Source organism: Globicephala melas, chromosome 5 (genome assembly GCF_963455315.2).
Source record: "Globicephala melas chromosome 5, mGloMel1.2, whole genome shotgun sequence".
In the NCBI taxonomy this organism is placed as follows: domain Eukaryota; kingdom Metazoa; phylum Chordata; class Mammalia; order Artiodactyla; family Delphinidae; genus Globicephala; species Globicephala melas.
This window is the reverse complement of record NC_083318.1, coordinates 13,098,375-13,119,800: the sequence shown is the minus strand read 5'-3', so window position 1 is coordinate 13,119,800 and position 21,426 is coordinate 13,098,375. Positions and strand designations below refer to the sequence as shown.

The following is a 21,426-nucleotide window of genomic DNA, read 5'->3' as shown; positions in this document are numbered from 1 at the left end:
TTAAGAGGACTGATTTTCTTTCTTTCTTTCTTTCTTTTTTTTTTTTTGAGCTCTAAAATCCGTATAAACATTTATTCTGCCCCTGCCTGGGGGTGGGGAAGAGGGGATCCGGGAATTGGGGATCTGCGGGCCATTACAGACAGCCCCCGGAGGTGGGCGGGGCTCTGGTGGGAAGACAGTGTCCAGAGGCCAATGGGCCCTGGGGTGTTCAGAAGGCAAGGCCCTGGGGGCTGATGGAGGGGCTGGCTTGGTTCCCAGAAGTCCCAGGAAGAGGACTGACTTTCTTCCATAAGCACTAGTTTTGCCATCATGGAACAGCCCTTCACATATATGTATTACATTGTTGCCTGACTGACAGTCTTGATTTCAGTTTCTTCTTGTCCCAAAAGATCATGCACATAAGAAGCTACTGACAGCAGCTTAAAAGGGAGGAAAAAACACTCACGGGAAAAATTATGACACCAGTGCTTCCCCTGAAGAAAAGTAATTATTAATAAAATAACAAAATTATTTTTGAAAATACCTAAGTTGTTTTCGGAGTTGCTCGATTTCCACATTTTGTTCAGTTACTGTTTTCAAAAAGTGTTGATTAGTCTGCCAAAAGAAAAAAAATAGAAACATTCAGTATCAGAACATTTAAAACTGTATCTTTAAAGACTAACTACAGGGTATATGAGTAGAAAAAAATGAAATGAAGTCATGATAATAATTAGATTTTTTTAATGATAAAATATAACCCTGGCCATCTTTCTGTGCCTTCACTACTTCAGTGGACACCTGCTTCACTTCAAACTACCTGCATTTGCATTTCTGTGTCCTCTGGCTTTTTCTGGCCTTCTGAGCCTCCTTTGCTCACCAAACTGTGCAGAAGGCTATATAGGTGGTGTAGAATTCATGCCCCCAGCCTGTTCTGTAAGAGCCCCAAAACAATGACCGGATGGAATTGGTGGGTAAAAATCCCCAACTCCCATGCCCTGCGGTGGAATAACTGAGGCTGTTTCTTTACTGGCTTCCACAGTTCAGCAGTGGGATTAAGTTTCAGTTACCCACAGTGTTAATTTGCTTGATTGTTAAAAACCCGTTATTGGCTACCTTCTCTTCCCTTCCTAGTCTTGTTTCTCCACTCCCCTACTGGTTTTTCATGGTATTATCTCCCAAATAAATGGCATGCTCTGGAACCCTTTCCTCAGGGTCTGCTAATGCTAAAGTAAGTTATAAAGCAGTCTTCCAACTGTAGAATAAAATTTTCTAAGGGAATTGATTATCTTCTCTAAGTGCTGGTTTTACCCCAACTTCATATTTTTAATACACTTTTCTATTTCCCTCTACTTGGGATGTCCTCATTCAGCCAGCATTCATCCCTGCATAACCTGTGTGGTCACTCTAAGGCAAAACTGATTGTTTCCTTTCTGCATTTTGATAAAACTTTACATATACTTTTACAATGCACATTGCACCGTACTTAAGTACTATGTTTAAAGTCTACGTATATTCCTGGCTACAACATGTGCCTGTTTTCGAAGACCAGCTGCACCCAGAACTCCCAGCATCTAGCACATGATTCAGTACATTCTAAGCACTTATACCTTTGAGGAATGAATGAGTGAATGAATGAATGCCTTAACTAAGACATGAAAGAGAGTCTGAGGACTGCATCTTTATCTTTATCTCGGGAAGTAAACTACTCCAGAACAGAATTTAGTATTCAATTCACAGACCACAATTTAAGAGACCAATTATGGCATGCAGAGAAAGAGGGATACAATAATGAAAGGTAGGTAAATTACACCACACCAGAAAAGTTAAAACAAAACAAAAAACTGTAACACTGGGCATGAGTTACAACAGACATATGATTATATGCAAATAATTGAAGGGTCGACTTAAAAAAGAATTGAGCTTGTTCTATGTTACTCCCAAAGATAAAACCATATGTCAGTGGGAGGAAGCCTGGTAAGAGAGATTTTAGCTTTCTAATAATCAGAGTTCAAAGGAACAGGCTCTTTGGGGAAATGACAAGATCTCTTACAGGAGATACTCAAAGCAGAGGCTAGAGGATCATCTAAACTGTAAAGCATTTAATAGAAGGATGCCTATATCACTTGAGGGAAAGGATGATCTTTAATATCATTTCAAATTCTCCTGTAAAGCTATCTCAACGACTTCAGACCAAATTGATTCCCTTTTATAATGTTTATAATGTACCATTCATGTTTTACTATATATAGTCTTGAAACTGGCATAATTAATGCTTGTGATTTTTATTATTTGGGAGCACCTTAAAGGTAGATTATGTAGAGTAATTAGCAGAAGTATAAATTAGAATCGTGAATTTTAAGAAGCTGGTGTTGGGAACAACCACACATAACTTGCTAGCAAGCCTAGTAAGAGCTCAACAACTGCATCTGAATATGGCTTTATGATGCTCTGTATTTACGATCACAAAAAAATTATATACTATACCTATACTATAGAATCTGGAGATTCATAAAGGTTCAGAGAATCCCTTTCAATCATCTGTCTTAGTGCCTTATTCACCGATTATTTCATATGTCATTTCTGTTTTTCCAACTAGACAGGGGCTTTGTGGATAGATGCACATTTCTTTTGCAACTAGAGAAACTATAGCAGTAGAAGGAACTTAGTATGCAATTAACAAATATTTTTGAGTTACTTTATAGAGATGAGTAAGTCTCAAGAAAAATATGATTTCAGTAAAGGGAATTTCTAGGAAATGTAAACTCTTATTGCATCTACAGTAAAAATAAATAAATATAAACTTCTATTTTTAGGTACCATTCGGGTCAGGGCATTTTACCTTCTGCATGTCACTAAAGTACATTGGTTATAAAAGATTTTATTTATTTGTTATATACTCATCAATTTATTGTACATCTATAGGAGCCTGTTCATTTCAAGAGTTTATTCATGTAATCAGAAAACTTTTTAATGGAAATTATTTGATTTTGACTCAAACTTGCTCCTATGACCATGCTCTGAATGCTCTTTGAGACTTTACAAAATCTTTACTATCACTTAAACCTCCTTTACACTTAGTAGAGTCATGTTTAATACCTTAACGATTGATACATTAAGAAAAACTCAAGTCTTAAAAATTTCTCTTAGCCAATTTCCTCTATTTTAACAACCAGGGTAGTCTTTTCTTTGCTCTTTATAACACAATGCTTAATCCAACTTGTCACTTTCTTATCACTTTTATTGTATCCATAGCTTATTATTCTTAGTTTTGGCCTAAAACTATGAATGCCTTAGAAATTTTTAAAGTATGTCCTGTAAATATTCAAATATGTTTTTCTATGACTTACATCAGAATGATTTGGGGCTGTATATAATAAAATATGGGCCCTGTGGTACAAAATACCAAAGGATTATGTAATCTGCACAATTCTAGGAAATACTGAAAAAAGAATAAACAAATGTTATAGCAGGTTAAACTATTAATGTCATGTAGAAACAGGATTTCTTTCTTTTTTTTTTTTTTCAGTAAGCAGGCCTCTCACTGTTGTGGCCTCTCCCGTTGTGGAGCACAGGCTCCGGACGCGCAGGCTCAGCGGCCACGGCTCACGGGCCTAGCCGCTCCGCGGCATGTGGGATCTTCCCGGACCAGGGCACGAACCCGCGTCCCCTGCATCGGCAGGTGGACTCTCAACCACTGCGCCACCAGGGAAGCCCAGAATTTCTTAATTATGGAAATCAGTCATCATTTTATTTTGAAGTACTTTAATACTATTTAAAAACTCTAAGAAGTATATTATCAAAAATTATAAGTGATTAGAAATTCCAAATGTTAACATAAGTAAAACAGGGAGAAATTTATTTAATAATTTTTACATGGTTAAAGGAGAAAGTTTTTTTAAGTACAATAAAATTGGATAAACTTACCTTTGATGGCACAACTCCACTCTTAAACAAAGACATTTTTATTAGGTACTACCCTGCTAATTCTGAATTAGCAGGGAAACTAAGCAAAATGAAGAAAGGAAAGAGAGGAAATTACCTGGGATGTCATAATCCTATTATTCAACAATGAGGTGAAATAAAATTCCAAGAAGGAAAGGAAAAGAATAAGAAAATAAAAGTGAGAGGTGGGGAGAAAGATAAAGAGCAGAGCTGGGAAGGCTAATTTTATTTCTTTTGAGAAAAAATTAAAGGGAAATTTAGGTGTAGCAATTTAGGTGAGTGGTGGTCAATCAACTAACAAATGATTCTTAGTGTTCTATTGTTTTTAAGGATTTGGGTTAGCATTTGTCTAAAAGTTCCACCATTCTTAGTGTATACCTAACTATGTTTTAGATGAAATACTAAGAACAAAGCATGAGTCCTACTCTTGAGGAGCTCACAGTTGAGATTACCCTCAGGAAATCTTACCAAGGACTCTTAAGAGTATTTTCAGATTAGGATATATTTCAGATAGATGTTAGCTTTAAATCTCTGGAAACCAGCGTGAACCCTCATGTCATGCTGCTGAATGTGAAAGAAAAAGACAGATAAAAAGAAAAGAATACTGCCTACCTATTTTAATTTCAAGTATTTTTTCTTGTTGATTTGCCTTAGCAAAAATAAACATTATTACTTATAGTGACAATTTCTAGTTTATATAACAAGTGCATTAAATGGATATTTTCACTTACCATTTCTGTGGTCTCATTAGTTACATGAAGTTGCTTGGTCAGTTGTTGAAAATTGGTCAGCTGATCCTGTAGTAGGAAGAGGGAATACATAAATAGCATTTTGCTTGCAACCCATATTTAAAATTCAACTAAAATCAAGGCTAAAATCATTATGCCTAAATCTAGATGACATCAATTGTATTTCTTCTCACAAGTACTGTGTGAATTAACAGTTGAAGAAATAAAAAGATAAAAATTTTTTAATGATTACAAAATTAAATAAGGTGGCAATGTGGAAACTAATGTAGCTATTTATGTTTTATGTGAAATCATTATTTCTAGAAATCAATCCATTAGTAGATAGATATGCTAGAGAGACCTTACCCAATACTGACAAACAATATTCAAACCTATTCAAAACCTACAGTACAAACCACAGCACAGGAGTTATTGTGCCTTTCCTCCTTCTTTAAAATTCTCATGGCTTGAATGCCCCACAAGTTTTAAATTTTTTGATTATCTGTTATGATCGGATTAAACATCATATGTCAGATGACAGAATTCAAGATTGATGGATAACTAGGGAAATAAGGACAAAGTATTATTTGTTAAGTCGCATACAAAAACAAACAAACAAACACAAAAAACCCTAACTGCAGGGACTTCCCTGGTGGTCCAGGGGTTAAGAATCCGCCTTCCAATACAGGGGACATGGGTTCAATCCCTGGTCGGGGAACTAAGACCCCACTTGCTGACAGGTGCAGCCAAAGAAAAAAAAGGAAAGAAAAAAACCCTAATTGCAAAGCTATAGCATAAGAATGATCTTATTCAAGTGGAAAAAAATTCCCTAAACCCAATGGCTTAGTTGATTAACCTAATGAAAAAACAGCCTTAAAAGAACAAACTTATATTAGAAATGGTTTCCAGATCTCAGAGGTAAGTGTTACGGCACAGACTACATGTGGATTATTTTCAAACCAGGGCATGTATAGAAAAATCATTTTGTAAACTGCAAAGCATCATTAAGTATTATTATGACTTCTTTAGGTAGAAATTCCTAGTTACAGTGATAATAATAGGAACAGTCATAAACTGGAATTTGAAAAGTCTATAAATGAGAGTTGAAGAGAGGCATGATAACCAGTATATTTAGACAGCTGCCTTCTCAAAAATCCACAGGAAAGGAATCAGAATTGGAATTTCTCCATAGATTTCAATGTACCTAGCAGAAAAAGAATCAATGGAAAGATAAGGGAGGTAGATTTTCCAATGGAATGGATGGTCTTGTGAGATAGTACGTTCTTGTCAACAGAGGTATAAAGCAAAAGCTATATGTTCACTTTAAAAGAATATAAAATGATTCTTGCTTTGGATAGAAAGAAGTCCTTAATAACCATTAAGAGCCTTCCTATTGTAAAATCCTATTCTGCTTAATTTATGTTAGACAAACTTCACATTTTAGTAAAAGGTCACATTTAAGGTTGTTAACATTTTCATTTCACAAGTGTTGTCATCACATTTGAGCAGGCTTCTTCCCTGTCCATGGTCTAATGATTAGTCTTTGTCTTTTTTAACCAGGTAAAAAAATCAAGAATATAAAAGTTTTGGAGATCCATTTACACATAATGATCTTAGAGCTGCTTATTAGCACTAAATACAGCTATCGTTGCTAATCACATTATAAAACCCTATGCACACCAGGCACAGTTTTGATTATCTTATGTGTTCAAAAGATTTCTAACCACTGAAGATCAATTTACTGCCAACATAAATAACGCAGTAGAGACTTAGGCATTCTTCTCCAAAACTGAGTTTCTCCAGAATGCAACTTCTTACTGATATACAAGAAAACCATGAAATCCAAGATTACCTTTTGTTTTTGACTTTCAACTACATGAATCTGGGCCTCAGTCATATGTTCCTGGTAAAGTTTCTGTAGTCTGTCCAGCTCCTGAGAAACAGTCTGCCAGAGTTCTACAGCCTGAGTTTTTTCCTATAAAAGAAAAACATTTCAGAACTCATTAAATTATTAGCAGGCTACTGCATAGTACAAATAAATCATATTCTTTTACAGAATGAGTTCTTGTATATAAAGTCACAAAATAAAAATAGAACTTGTCTAAGATTGTACAGTTGAAATATTTTTGATGATACAAAGTTGTAAATAAAATTATTTAGAGGGACTTCCCCGGTGGCACAGTGGTTAAGAATCTGCCTGCCAATGCAGGTGATGCGGGTTTGAGACCTGGTCCGGGAAGTTCCCACATGCCACGGAGCAACTAAGCCCATGCGCCACAACTACTGAGCCTGCGCTCTAGAGCCCACGAGCCAAAACTACTGAAGCCCGTGCACCTGGAGCCCGTGCTCCGCAATGGGAGAGGCCACTGCAATGAGAAGCCCATGCACCACAACGATGAGTAGTCCCCGCTCGCTGCAACTAAAGAAAGCCCGTGTGCAGCAATGAAGACCAAACGCAGACAAAAATAAATTAATTAATTAATTAATTTAAAAATTTAGAGAATAAACCTAAAGATGAAAATTCCTTACTTTGAAATTTTCTTTTTATTCAGATTTAATAGCTAAAATTAAAACCCTTCAATCACTTTCTTGTTCCAGAAAGTGTAAGCCATAGAAATTACTGATGAAAACTGTCCCTGGTAAAGTACAAGAGGTTTTTTTCTGACTGCTAAAGTAATAAATGTTTATCATAGAAAATTAGGAAAGTACAGAAAAATAGAGAAGAAAATAAAATTACCTAATATTTTTTAGCACCTGATAATAAATACTGCTAACATCTGGATATAAACATCTTTATGAATGTAGTCTTGTTTGGATGTAGTCTTGTTTATAAATGTGATTTGGGGGGGAGAATTCTGTATTTTTTTTCTTTAAAAAAACTGGGAAACACAAAGTGTGCTGTTTGTATTGTCTATTTTTCACCTGGAATTTTATAATGAGAATTTTTTCAGGTCATTAACTATTCTTTCAATATAGTAATTCTCAAAAGTGATATGGGGACCCTTGAAGAAAAAATTTTGTTCATAATAATATGAAGACATTATTTGCCTTTTTCACTCTCATCCTCTCATGAGTGTACGGTACAGTTTTCCAAAGTTTATATGATGTACTGTGTGATGTTGTCATTGCTCTGATGGCTACCAAAATGCACTCTTATGCTCCCATTTGTTTCTAAAAATGTCTTAGTTTTAATTAGTAATATGATAAATACCCCACACAAAAAAAACCTCTTTGGAGTCCTCAATAATTTTTAAGCATACTGAAGTGGGGTCCTGAAACCAAAACGGTTGAGAAACTTTAAGCTAGCATATAAAAAGCATTATTCTCTCTTTTTTTCTTTTTTGCATGTACTTTTTAAAAATTGAAGTATAGTTACCTCAGCAAGCTGTTGACAGAATCAAGAAGAAACTTTCATCTCTTTGTCCCTAAAGCCCAAGCTTTTAAATCCCAGGTCAGAGCTAATTCTCTCAGTTTTAGTAAGTAGGTAAGAAGGTGTAGTGAAAAGATATGCATTTTTGGAACAAAATGAGTATACATTTCAAATAAATATACACTTATAAGCTTTAAGGAAACTATTTCTGAGGCATAACATGCATTCAGAAACACACAAATCATAAATTTGTACAGTGAGTGCACCCATGTAACCAGCACCCAGTTCAAGAAAGAGAACATGATTACCAGCAGCTAGAAGCCAGCTGCCCCTTTCTTACAGATACTACAATCCTCCCAAAATAACCTTTATCCTGACTTTTAAAATTATTGACTAGTTTTGCCTAAAATGTATGTAGTTTAAAAATATGTAGACAAAAGCAGAATCTAGAGCCAGAATTTGGGTTGGATTTCTAATTCTGGCTGAATGACCCTGTACAATTCATTTTATTTCCTTAAGACTGCTTTCTTTTCAATAGAATAGTCATAAAAATGCCTCATAACTCAAAAGACTGCAGTTTCCCAAACGTGCCTGATGGTAAGTCATCTGGACTACGAAGAAACCCCAGATTCTCCTAAGCCAGTGGTTCTCAAAGGACTAGCATCAATACCTTAGAACCTGTGAGAAATGTAAATTACTGAGCCATATCCTAGACTTCTTGAATCAAAAACCTGGGGGAGGGGGTGACAATCTTTATTTCAGTAAGCCCTCGGGTGATTACGATACACACCAAAATTTGAGAACCACTGTACTAATGTATAACACATCATTTGGAAAAAACACAATGTAAGTGATTCCACATTTTTAGGTTTTTAAACTACTTCCAATTTTTCACTATCAAAACATTACTATAATGAATATATTTATTCATATATTTTTATATACTGTTTCTTAGGACAGATTCCTAGAATCTGTGTGATGTCACCATCTAATTAATTGGTTAAAGGATATGAACATTTCTAGGGCTCTTACTGCCAAACTGCCCTCCAGAAAGATTTTTACAAATCACACTATTATAGGAGAACAAAATACTCCAAACTAAAAATATTTAGTTAGGTACTTGATATTGTACTAGTGCTACTGGCTCCCAAAGCAACTATACTTGAGATACACAGAACCTTTTGCACCTAATTTTAATTCTGCTTTATCATGCTGTTTAGTAATAATAATGATAAAGATGATAAAAATAATAGGTAGATTTATGAACTCACACATGTGCTAGGCATTACCCTATGTGCTTAATGGGGATTCAAAATTTTAATTACCATAAGAACTCCATAAAATAAGAATTATTATAATCTCCATTTATAAATGAAGAAGGTGAAGCACAAAGAAGTTTCCCAAGATCATAGAGCTACAAAGTAGAATGGGGACCAAACTCAAGAAGTTTGGCCAAACTTTTCTTCCAAAAGCTTGTGTGTTTCACAAAAGTAGGAGCCAACATTCTGCACTGTATATGATAAATACTAAGCACAGTGCCTCATATATAATAGACACCGAATAAATATCTGTGGAATGGATGAAGGTATTTGAATCTTCTGTTAAATTCTCTAGACTTATTACTTTAATAAAGCATAATATAATAAAGAATTCTCCCTCTTTCTCTCAATTTTCTACTATAAATTGTATTTTATTGAGTTTTAAATTTATTCAGTTTGGATTCACCTAATCTTCACGCATGACACAAAGGGCTTTCAATCTAGTGATGGATACCAAAACAATTGTATATGTTTTACTAGAACTTAATAATAAATTTAATAAACATGTATGAATAAGTAATAAGAATTATTACTTATTATTAGAATTAACATTATTATTATTCTATTATTATTATTCTATTATTAGAATTAACATCTGACATTACTATTTTATGAATTTATTAACATTTTTCTATTATTCATACTTTATAAAATTGCCAAAACTCTCACTCAGTTAAAATTCCATACTTAATATACAAAATATATTGCAGATATTGTGGCAAAATTTGTTTTTAATAAATCTCCTTTTTCATTTTTGACTGGTCAAACTTGTACCTCACCAAAGCTTCTGTGAAGTAATGATCCAAAATGTAGCAAAAAGGTAGGACCCCATCTTCAGAAAAATAATATGTACCAAGTAAGATGAAGATGGAGAAAGGCAAAGACAGGAGAAGATAGGAGGAGAAAGAGGTGAGAAAAGAGAGAACAAGTGTGGTTTAAAAAAACAAAGAACAAAATTTAGCAATACAAATTATAGCAACAACAACAACAAAAAGAAATTATAGCAACAAAAGTACTACAGGGAGATGCTTTTAAGACATAAGATTTGTAGTTTCAAAAAAAGAAAAGAAAACAAAAAATGAATCCTATCTAGTTTTGCACTCTTTTTTCTTTTTATAAATTAAACAAATTTTGGATTTATTGAGGTATGATTGACAAATAATCATTGTCTATATTGAAGGTGTACTTTTACATATGGTCTGTCACAATATTTTTAAAGAGTAATAAGAAATGCACATTCTGCCACAGCTTTCAAAGGACATATTTAATACCTTGTTAGAAAGCATTTATAAGTTTACAGTAATTTTCATTTATTTATATGTCAACATTAATAAATCCTTTCTGAAATACTAGTCTAGAACAGAGTAAAGAACATGCTTTTCTCATTATTTTTGCCTCTATTATTTTTCAAATTCCTTCCCTTTACACATTAAAAAGAGTTCAGTGCTACATAATGCTCCTTATCAAGGTAGATTCAACCTATCCGATTAACCTAAAATATCACTTTCAAAAGCAAAGAATTCCAAAACCAAATTTACAAGGAATAAAAAAATGACTTTTCATAGATAACTATAAAATCAAAATTGTAATAAAGTATTTCTAATCCCCGTTTATAAAATGAAGAAACTGAGGCACACAGGAAGGTAGAAGAATGGGATTAAAATCCATAAAAGATATGAGATACCTAGGATGCAAAATTGTAAATTAAAATAAAATTCCCTTACATATAACCAAAAAAAATTGTGGTGCTGAAAACAGGATATATACAATATAGCTTCTCAAATATTTCAATTACCATGAAGGAGGAAAAAAGGAGAAAAAGTATAATTCTAAAAGAAGCATAACTTTAGAAAAATATAATTCTATAATCTTTGAAAATTGAAGAAAACAGTATCAAAACAAAACACAGGAAAATGAAAAATGTAAATTTAGGCAAGTGGATAATTGATTCTTTTCTTTAAAAATTTTCTTTGGCATTAAAATATTTTATAACACTTAAAAAATCATGCCAAAAGAATTATGATTCAGTTAAAATATATACATGGCAACTACATTTATAACATACAGGGAGGGCACATATTATAAGCTTTGTTACCTGTTAACTATTTTGCAAACTGTAAAAAATCATTATGCTAACAATTTCAATATTCTGTTATTATCATTCATAAATAATGATTGACTATAGATTTTTTAGAAACTCTGTTTATTTAGGGCATAATTCAATACATATATCACTCACTTGATTGGCCAGTTGTAGTTGTTCTTGAAGATTCCTGACTGTTTCATCATCTGTACATATCTCATTTCCCATCTCTGTGCCAAAGGGAATGGCTTCCAATTGCTTTTCAACAGCATCTTTTAATTCACTGTGCAACCTTTGGAACAAACAGTTAACAATAATCTAATTTTGGTAATAGTAATTACTGTTTCAGGTCAACTAAATAAACATTTGGGTCAAAAAATCACTATTTACACAAAAATCATTTTCAAGTCAACCTCTAAATTTAGAAGTGTTTTAAAACCATTAAATAATGTGCTATAAGAAAAAATATATCACGATTGTGAATGAATTAAATTTGTCATAATTAATTCAAACATACATAATTCAGTTTGTCCTAGGAAGATTTTAATTTTTTAAAGAGGTAAAATTCTGAAATTATACCTTATTAATTGACAAGTCATTCATAAAAAATTTTAAATATGATAATTTCATCTAGTTACTTAAATAGAAAGGGAATTTTAAATCTTGTAGATTATTGTTAATTTCTTCATTGTGTTTCACAAAACTCATCTGATTTCTCACTCATTCCAGTTTATAAAGCATAGAATAAAATTCTTGGTGGTTATGAAATCAAGACTAGAGGATTTACTTGCCAGCACTTTCTTACATAAGCTTGACCATAACTCTGAAAGCCTTAAATTCAACTTGAACCTTACATTAAAGTAAATTACAAGTATTTCATGCTTTGAAATTACACCAAAAAAAAAAAAAGGCATAGAAAGGTTCAACTTAAAAGACTGATTAGGTGTTTATGTCAAAATGATGTACTCCTAGAAGGAAAAATGTTTTTTAATATCAGAAAAACTTAGAAACACTGAATTTATATAATTATAACCAGAAAACATTATTTATAATAAACACACCTCAAAGTAAAAATTTCCCAAAGGAGTTGCATCCATCTCTCTAAAATAATTTAAACAGAATTATCTACTAATACTACAATCTCCATTGAAACTAGAAAAACGCAATCTTAAATCTTAAAACATATTTATTGAAAACGAAGTTCATCAAATAAGTCACAAGACAATAACCTCAGGTACCAGTGGGGTAAGGGGAGAGGGGAAAGGCAGTATAGGGATACTGGATTAAGAAGTACAAATTATTAGATATAAAATAAGCTAAGAAGATATGTTGTACAACACAGGGAATATAGGCAATATTTTATCATAACTATAAATGGAGTATAACTTTTAAATATTGTGAAACACTATATTGTACATCTGTAACTTATATAATAATGTACAGCAACTATACTTCAATTAAAAAAACACAAAAACTAAACAAAAAAAAAGAATCCTTAATAGTTACAGGCATATTGCCTATACCCAAACTGCCTGAATTTGAAACCAGTAACTCATTTCATTAGCTATGTGACTTTGGACAAGTTCCTTAACCTCTTTTGGCCTCAGTTTCCCAATCTGTAAAATGTAAATGTCACCTATTGCTTATTCTCTTCTGGAATTTTTTTTTTAAACTATTCTGTACAGTATTTCTATCTTTCTCAGTCTCAGTGGAATTTTCATCTCTCCAAACTTTAACTTTTGGAATTTAGTGCTTGGATGGCTTTCATCAATGTCTTATAGTTTTTGGCACACAGGTCTTGTGCCTCTTTAGGTAGGTTTATTCCTAGCTATTTTATTCTCTTTGATGTGAAGGTAAATTGAGGTTGTTTCCTTAATTTATCTTTCTGATACTTCATTGTTAGTGTATAGAAATGCAACAGATTCCTGTATGTTAACTTTGTACCCTAAAACTTTATTGAATTCATTAATGAGCTCTAGTAGTTTTCTGGTGGCATCTTTAGGATTTTCTATGTATAGTAGACATTTTACCTCTTCCCTTCTGATTTGGATACCTTTTATTTCTTTTTCTTGTCTGATAGCTGTGGCTAGGTCTTCCAATACTATGTTGAATAAAAGTGGTAAGAGTGGGCATCCTTGTCTTGTACCTAGATTGTACATCTCTAGGTATTTATCTGTTTCTTCTTGGTTCTCCATTTTATTGGTGTATAACTGTTCACAGTAATGTCTTATGATCTTTCATATTTCTGTATTGTCAGTACAGAAATATGAATCTGTAACTTCTCTTTCATTTCTGATTTTATTTGGGTCCTTTCTTTTTCTTAATGACTCTGGCTAAAGGTTTATCAATTTTGTTTATTTTTTCAAGGAACCAGAGCTTAGTTTCACTGATTTTCTCTATTTTTTTTAAAGTCTCTATTACATTTATTTCTGCTCTGATCCTTTTCTTCTACTAACTTTGGGGGTTTTATTAGTTCTTTTTCTAGTTCCTCTAGGTGTAAGGTTAGATTGCTTATTTGAGATTTTTCTTACTTCCTTAGGTAGGCCTATATTGCTAGAAACTTCCCTCTGAGAACAGCTTTTCCTGCTTCCCAAAGCTTTTCCACCATTCTATTTCTATTTTAATTTGACTCCAGTATTTTTTGACTTCTTGTTTGATTTCTTCAGTGACCCAATGGTTGTTTAGTAGCATACTGCTTAGCCTCCATTGTTTTTTTTTTTTTGGTAGTTTTTTCATTGTAGTTTATTTCTAGTCTCATAGCATTGTGATTGTAAAAGATGTTTAATATAATTTCAATATTCTTAAATTTACTGAGACTTATTTTGTGGCCTAGTATGTGCTCTATCCTGGAAAATGTTCTATATGTAGTTGAATGTTTATTCTGTTGCTTTTGGGATGGAATGTTTTATACATACATATATATACATAGATGTACATATAAGTAAAGTCTATCTGATGTAAGGCTAGTGTTTCCTTATTGATTTTCTGTCTGGATGCATGATCTTCCATTGATGTAAGTTGGGTGTTAAAGTCCCATATTATTATTGTGTAACTCAACACAATTTCTCCCTTTATGGCTACTTATATTTGATTTACATATTTAGGTGCTCCTAAGTTGGGACATAAATATTTACAATTATTATATATTGTTGGATTGATCCCATTATCATTATGTAATGTCCTTCTCTGTCTCTTGTAACAGTTTTTGTTTTAAACTCTATTTTGTCTGATATAAGAATTGCTACCCCAGCTTTCTTTTTGTTTCCATTTGCATGGAAAACTTCTTTCCATACTCTCACCTTCTATCTCTGTGTCTTTAGATCTAAAATGAGTTTCTTCTAGGAAGCATATATATAGTTCTTCTTTCTGTATCCATTCAGTCACTCTAAGTCTTTTGATTGGAGCATTTAGTCCAATATATTTAAAATAATTATTGATATGTATGTACTTACTGTCATTTTGTTCATTGTTTTCTGGTTCTTTCCGTGGTTCTTTCTTCTTCCTTTTTTTTGCTCTGTATCCTTGTGATCTAATGGATGACTATCTTTAGTGCTAGAGTTTATAATTTGGTGTTTAGATTCCTTTTTCTTTTTTGCATATCTATTACAGATTTTTGGTTTGTGGTTACAATGAGGTTCATATATAACTATATTTATAAAGATATATATATAATAAATAATATATATTTTAAATTCATTCATATATGATTTTAAGTTGATGATCCCTTAAGATCAAACCATTCTGACAACCCTGCATTTTTAAAATCCCCTGCCATGTTTAATGTTTTTGATACATTTTATATCTTTTTGTGGGGTGTATCCCTTAAATACTTGTTGTGGAAATAGATGTTTTTACTACTTTTGTCTTTTAACCTTCCTACTAGCTTTATAAGTGGATGATCTATTTTACTGTATGTTTGTCTTTACGAATCAGATTTTTCTTTGCACAGTTTTCCTATTTCTAGTTGTAGTCCTTTCCACCTAGAAAAGTCCCTTTAATATCTCTTGTAAAGCTGGTTAGTGGTGCTGAATTCTGTAGCTTTTGCTTGTCTGTAAAACTCTTTATCTCTCTTTCAAGTTGGAATGATAGCCTTGCTGAGTAGAGTATTCTTGGTTGGTATGTTCATCAATTTGAATCAATTGTGCCAATCCCTTCTGCTCACAAAGTTGCTGCTGAAAAGTCAACTGATAGCCTTATGGGAGTTCCCCTGTATGCTACTAGTTGCTTTTACCTTGCTTCTTTTAAGATTCTTTCTTTATCTTTAATTTTTGCCATTTTAATTACAATGTGTCTTGGTGTGGACTTCTTTGGATTCATTTTCTTTGGAACTCTCTGTGCTGCCTGGAACTGCATGTCTACTTCCTTTCCATGGTCAGGAAAGTTTTCAGCTATTATTTCTCCAAATAACTCCTCTGCCCTTTTCTCTCTATTTCCTCCTTCTGAGACTCCTATATTTTGAATGTTATTATGCTTGATGTTGTCCCAGAGGTCTCTTAAACTGTCCTCTTTTTAAAAAAACTCTTTTTTTCTTTTTTTGTTCAGTTTGGGTGATTTCTTCTACTCTGTCATCCAGTTCACCCATCTGTTCCTCTGTATCATATACTCTACTGTTAATTCCTTCTAGTGTATTTTTTATTTCAGTTATTATCTTCTTCAGCTCTGTTTACTTCTTTATATTTTTAAACTATTTGTTAGAAACTTCTAACTGCTCACTGTGTTCATTCATTCTTCTCCTGAGTTCACTGAGCACCTTTTTATTTCATAGAAAATTGTTTATTTCACTTATAGTTTCACATTTATCAGCACAGAGTTACACAGTTTTCTCTAAACATTTTCAAGTGTCTGTATTTCTCATTTTGTGATTATTTTACAAACTCAAATGTATGTATTTAGTTTATAATAAAGATAACATCAGATCAGTGGAGAAAGGAAAGATGATTAGAAAATAAAACTGACAGATATTCATAAGAGAAAGCAAATATCCTGAATATAAGGTGAATATGTACTTACATGTTTTTTTTTAACAACACAGGCTTTATTAATTGTGATTTATCTGTATTAAATGTAATTGTATCAAATTTTAGCTTCTGCCAGAGTGAATTTTCTTTTTTTTAAAAAAAACATCTTTATTGGAGTTTGATTGCTTTACAATGGTGTCTTAGTTTCTGCTGTATAACGAAGTGAATCAGCTATACAAATATATATATCCCCATATCTCCTCCCTCTTGCATCTCCCTCCCACCCTCCCTATCTCACCCCTCTAGGTGGACACAAAGCACTGAGCTGCACTGAGCATCTTTATTATCATTCTTTTGAATTCTTTATCAGGTAGATTGCTTATCTCCACTTGGCTTAGTTCTTCTGGGGTTTTGTCTTCATTTGGAAAATATTCCTTCCCTCCTCGTTCTGCCTAATTTTCCATGTTTATTTCTAAGTATTAAGTAGGTCAGTTATGTTTCCAGATGTTGGAGAAGTGGTCTTAAGTAAGAGACATCCTATGGGGCCCAGCAGCACTTGACCCCATATGTGGGCTGTGTGGGCCCTTCTGTGTGATGAGGCTGACTACTCTCGGCACACTGGTAGACAAGGCTCATCCCTAGGCTGGTTGGCTGCTATGCCCTGCCTTGCATGGTGGCTGCTGGCCTGCTGGTGGGCAGGCCAGATTTCAGCATGGTTGGATGCACAGGCTGGGAGGTCCTTGGATAGATGCTGGCCCACTAGTGGGCAGTACTGGGTTCTGGTACAGCTGGTCACATGACCTGGCAGGGAGGTGGGTCTCAGCCCAGTGGTATACAGATCTGGTTCCCTGGGTGCTGGCTGTGGGACCCAGGGGGTCCAGTGCTGGTGTCAGCCTACTGGTGGGTGGGGCCACATCCTAATGAAGCTGGCTCTGGAACTCTGGAGATTCTGGGGCTGGTCCTGGCTAGCTGATGGGCAGCGCTGGGTCCTGTTGTGGCTGGTGGCAAGGCCAGGGGTGTTCCAAGGCTGGTTCTGACCTGATGGTGGGTAGAGTTGAGCCCCAGGGTACCTGGGTGTGGCTGTTGGGGAGGCCTGGGGTTGGTTCTGGTCCACTGGTGGGTGAAGCCAGGTCCCTGCAAGGCTGGCTGCTCACCTGGGAGGTCCTGGAACTGGAGCTTATCTGCTGTTGGGCAGGCAGGCCCCCAGTGCTAGTAGGCTAGAAGGAGGACTCCAAAATGGCACTTGCCAGCACCAGTGTCCTCATGGTAGAATGAACTCCCCAAAATGGCTGTTGCCAATGTCATCAGGAAGAGTCCCAGTTGCCCCGCCTCTCCAGGAGACTCTACGAGATCAGCAAGTGGGTCTTATCAGCCTCCTTCAAATTGCTGTCTCAGTTCTGGGACTCAGAGCATGTGAGATTTTGTGTGTGTGCTTTAACAGTGGAGTTTCTGCTTCCTACAGTCCTCTGGCTCTTCCATATGCAAGTCCTGCTGGCTTTCAAAGCCGCACGTTTTGAGGGCCTGTCTTTCTAGTGCAGGACCCTCAGCTTGGGAGCCGGATGTGGGGCTTGGACCCCTCGCTCCTTAGGGAGAACTTCTGTGATTGTGATTATCCTCCCATTTGTGGGTCACCTACATGAAAGTGCAGGTCTTGACTACATTATGTCTCTGGCCCCTCCTACCCATCTTGTTTTGGTTCTTTCCTTATATCTTAAGCTGTGAAAAATCTTTTCTGCTAGTCTTCAAGTTATTCTCATTGATAGCTGCTCTGTAAATAGTTGTAATTTTGGTGTGCCTAGAGGAGGAGGTGAGTTCGGGGTCTTTGTACTCCATCACCTTGGACATACCTTGCAAGGTCATTTTTATAGTCCTGCACTGTCATGCAAAGCAAGGACCACCTATATGCATCAGTAGTTTATTTTTGTTTTAGTATCTGAAGTATTTGGGGTAGCGGTGTTTAATTTTGCAATTTGCAATCCTGCTGTCTCTTGCCTGATGTACCCTAATTCTCCAAATGTTTCATAATTTTGGGTTTAGTTTGCTGTTCTTTTCCTAACCTGTTCAGCAAATTCTTAGAGTCCATTGATTTTCAGACTTCTTTTCTAATATATGCACTTAAGAGTATGCATTTCCCTCTAAAAATGGCCTTAACTGCAACCCACAGTTTTTATGCTGTATTTTCACTATCTATCAGTTGAAAATATTCTCCAGCTTTCATGGTTAATTCCTTGACCTATGAGTAATATTTAAAAGCATATTGCTTAATTAGAAACAGCTGGGAATTTTGATTCTTTTTTTCTTTTCTTTCTTTTTTTTTTTTTTTTTTAAAAACTGATTTCTAGGGGCTTCCCTGGTGGTGCAGTGGTTGGGAATCCGCCTGCCAATGCAGGGGACACGGGTTCGAGCCCTGGTCTGGGAAGATCCCACATGCCACGGAGCAACTGGGCCCGTGAGCCACAACTACTGAGCCTGCACGTCTGGAGCCTGTGCTCCGCAACGGGAGAGGCCGTGACAGTGAGAGGCCCGCGCACAGCGATGAAGAGTGGCCCCTGCTCGCCGCAACTAGAGAAAACCCACGCACAGAAACGAAGACCCAATACAGCCAAAAATAAATAAATAAATTTATAAAAAAACACACACTGATTTCTAATACAATTTTCACTGTTATTAAGGAACAGAATCTGAGTACTTAAAAAATCTGAGAGTTGTTTTCTTTTTTTCCTTTAAATATTTATTTATTTATTTATTTTGGCTGCGCCAGGTCTTAGTTACGGCACACAGGATCTTCGTCGTGGAAGACTGCAGCATGTAGACTTCTTGGTTGCAGCACGCAGACTTCTTAGTTGCAGCACGCCAACTCTTAGTTGCGGCACGCATGTGGGATCTAGTTCCCCGACCAGGGATTGAACCAGGGTCCCCTGCATTGGGAGTGCAGAGTCTTACCCACTGGACCACCAGGGAAGTTCCGAGAGCTACTTTCTGGATTTGTCAATTTTGGAAATGTTTTACATGTACTTAAAAAGAATATGTATTTTGAAGGTGTTAGGTATTTGTCTGTTAAGTAGGTTTGTTAATTGCATGGTTCAAATATTATTTTTTGAGTTTTTATTTCAATTACTGAGGAGCAATATGTTTATATATCCTGCTATCTAGTGGATTTGTCTGTTTTGCCATTCAATGCTATCACTGAATTTTTATAACCTAGAAAAACAAAAAACTTGAAATTTTCTATTCTGAGGCTTTGTTACTGGGTACTTGCAAATTTTTTAAAAATAAATAAATTTATTTATTTAATTGTTTATTTATTTTTGGCTGCATTGGGTCTTCATTGCTGTGTGCAGGCTTTCTCTAGTTGCGGCAAGCGGGGGCTACTCTTTGTTGTGGTGCACAGGCTTCTCATTGCGGCGGCTTCTCCTGTTGCAGAGCATGGGCTCTAGGCGTGTGGGCTTCAGTAGTTGTGGCACGCAGGCTCAGCAGTTGTAGTGCACAGGCTTAGTTGCTCCGCAGCATGTGGGATCTTCCCAGACCAGGGCTTGAACCCACGTCCCCTGCATTGGCAAGTGGATTCTTAACCACTGTGCAACCAAGCAAGTCTCTGGGTACTTGCAAATTTAAAACTGTTATATCTTTTATCATTATGAAATATCCCTATTTATAATATTCTCTTCTTGCATTAAAGTCTACTATGTCTGATATTACCAGCTTTCTTTTGGTTAGCACTGCATGGTTTATCTATTTTCCATCCTCTTATTTGCAATCATTCAATATTTTTATATTTTAAAAATCTGTCTGATAAGAAATACACACTATAACTGGTTTCTTTTTTAATCTCCTCTGATAAATCACTGTCTTTCAATTGCAGCATTTAGTACATTGAAGTTTAATGTAATTACTAATGTATTTGAGTTTATATCTACTATCTTAGTATTTACTTTCTATTTGCCCTGTCCATTATGATTTTTCTCTCCTTTCATGCTTTCTTTTGGTTTTTTTTTTTTATTACTTCATTTTTCTACTCTATTATCTTGGTTGGCAGTTATATTATCTTGGTTGGCAGTTACATGGTTGGCAGTTACATTATCTTGGTTGGCAGTTGGCTTTACTTTTAAAGATTAAAACATGCATCACTGAGTTATCAAACTAAAATAAATTAGTATTATATTTCTTTTGGGTAATGCTAGAACCTGAGAATATTTTAACTCCAAATGCCCTTTCCCTAAATTTATGATATTGCTGTCTTATATTTAATTCTCTACAGATATTTTAGAGACATTATTATTGTTTTAGAATAGCTGATGTTCATTAGACGTTCTCCCATGGGCAGCATTTCCTGTAATTCTAAGCTTTCATCTGGGATTATTTTCTTTTTGTAGAATATCTTTTTAGGATTTTCTTTAATTTTGCTAATGATAATGCTCTCAATTTCTTTTCATCTGACCTTTCTTCTGATGGATATTTCACTGGGTAAAGAATTCTACATTGACAGTTTTTCTTTAAGCACTTTAAAAATATTCCACTGTCTCCTGATTTCCAGTATCTCTGTTGAGAAGTCAGTTAATCTCTTATTGAGGCTAGATAATAAGACAAGCTCTTTCTGCTGTTAAGTTTTTTCTTTTTCTTTGGTTTTCTTTGATTTTATAATAATGTACCTAGGTACAGTACTTTTGTATTATCCTGCTTACAATGCATGGTGTGTTCTTAATCTGTGGATTGATGTCTCTCTGTCGTCTCTTTCTGGGACTCAAGCTATATGACTTCTAGCTGTTTTCACTATTTCCCATATGTCTCTTAGTTTTTATTTATTTATTTATTTTGTTCTGCATTTTCTATCCCCTTCTCTCTCTGACCTTCATTCTGAATATTTTCTTCTGACTTGGGTTGCATTCCATTAATTCTCTCTTCAGTTATGTCTCATTTCCATTATTACTGCAATTTTCAGTTCTAGAATTTCTATTTGGTTCTTTAAGAGTTTTTAGTTCTCTTATAGAAATTCTCAAAATTGTGTCTTATTTCATTGAACATAGTGCATAGTTATTTTAAAGACCAA

At 34.7% G+C, this 21,426-nt stretch overlaps 1 protein-coding gene across 1 annotated transcript in view; it reads right to left on the bottom strand.

Moving 5' to 3' along the window:
- SCLT1 (sodium channel and clathrin linker 1) overlaps positions 1-21,426 on the bottom strand; it is a 259,470-nt gene that overhangs the window by 155,275 nt on the left and 82,769 nt on the right. Inside the window, exons 6-9 of the mRNA XM_030863846.2 lie at positions 11,578-11,713; positions 6,502-6,624; positions 4,653-4,718; positions 524-594 (exon numbers count right to left, since the gene is read on the bottom strand). Coding sequence (XP_030719706.1) covers positions 524-594; positions 4,653-4,718; positions 6,502-6,624; positions 11,578-11,713 — 396 coding nt within the window. The remainder of the gene's footprint in view (positions 1-523; positions 595-4,652; positions 4,719-6,501; positions 6,625-11,577; positions 11,714-21,426) is intronic.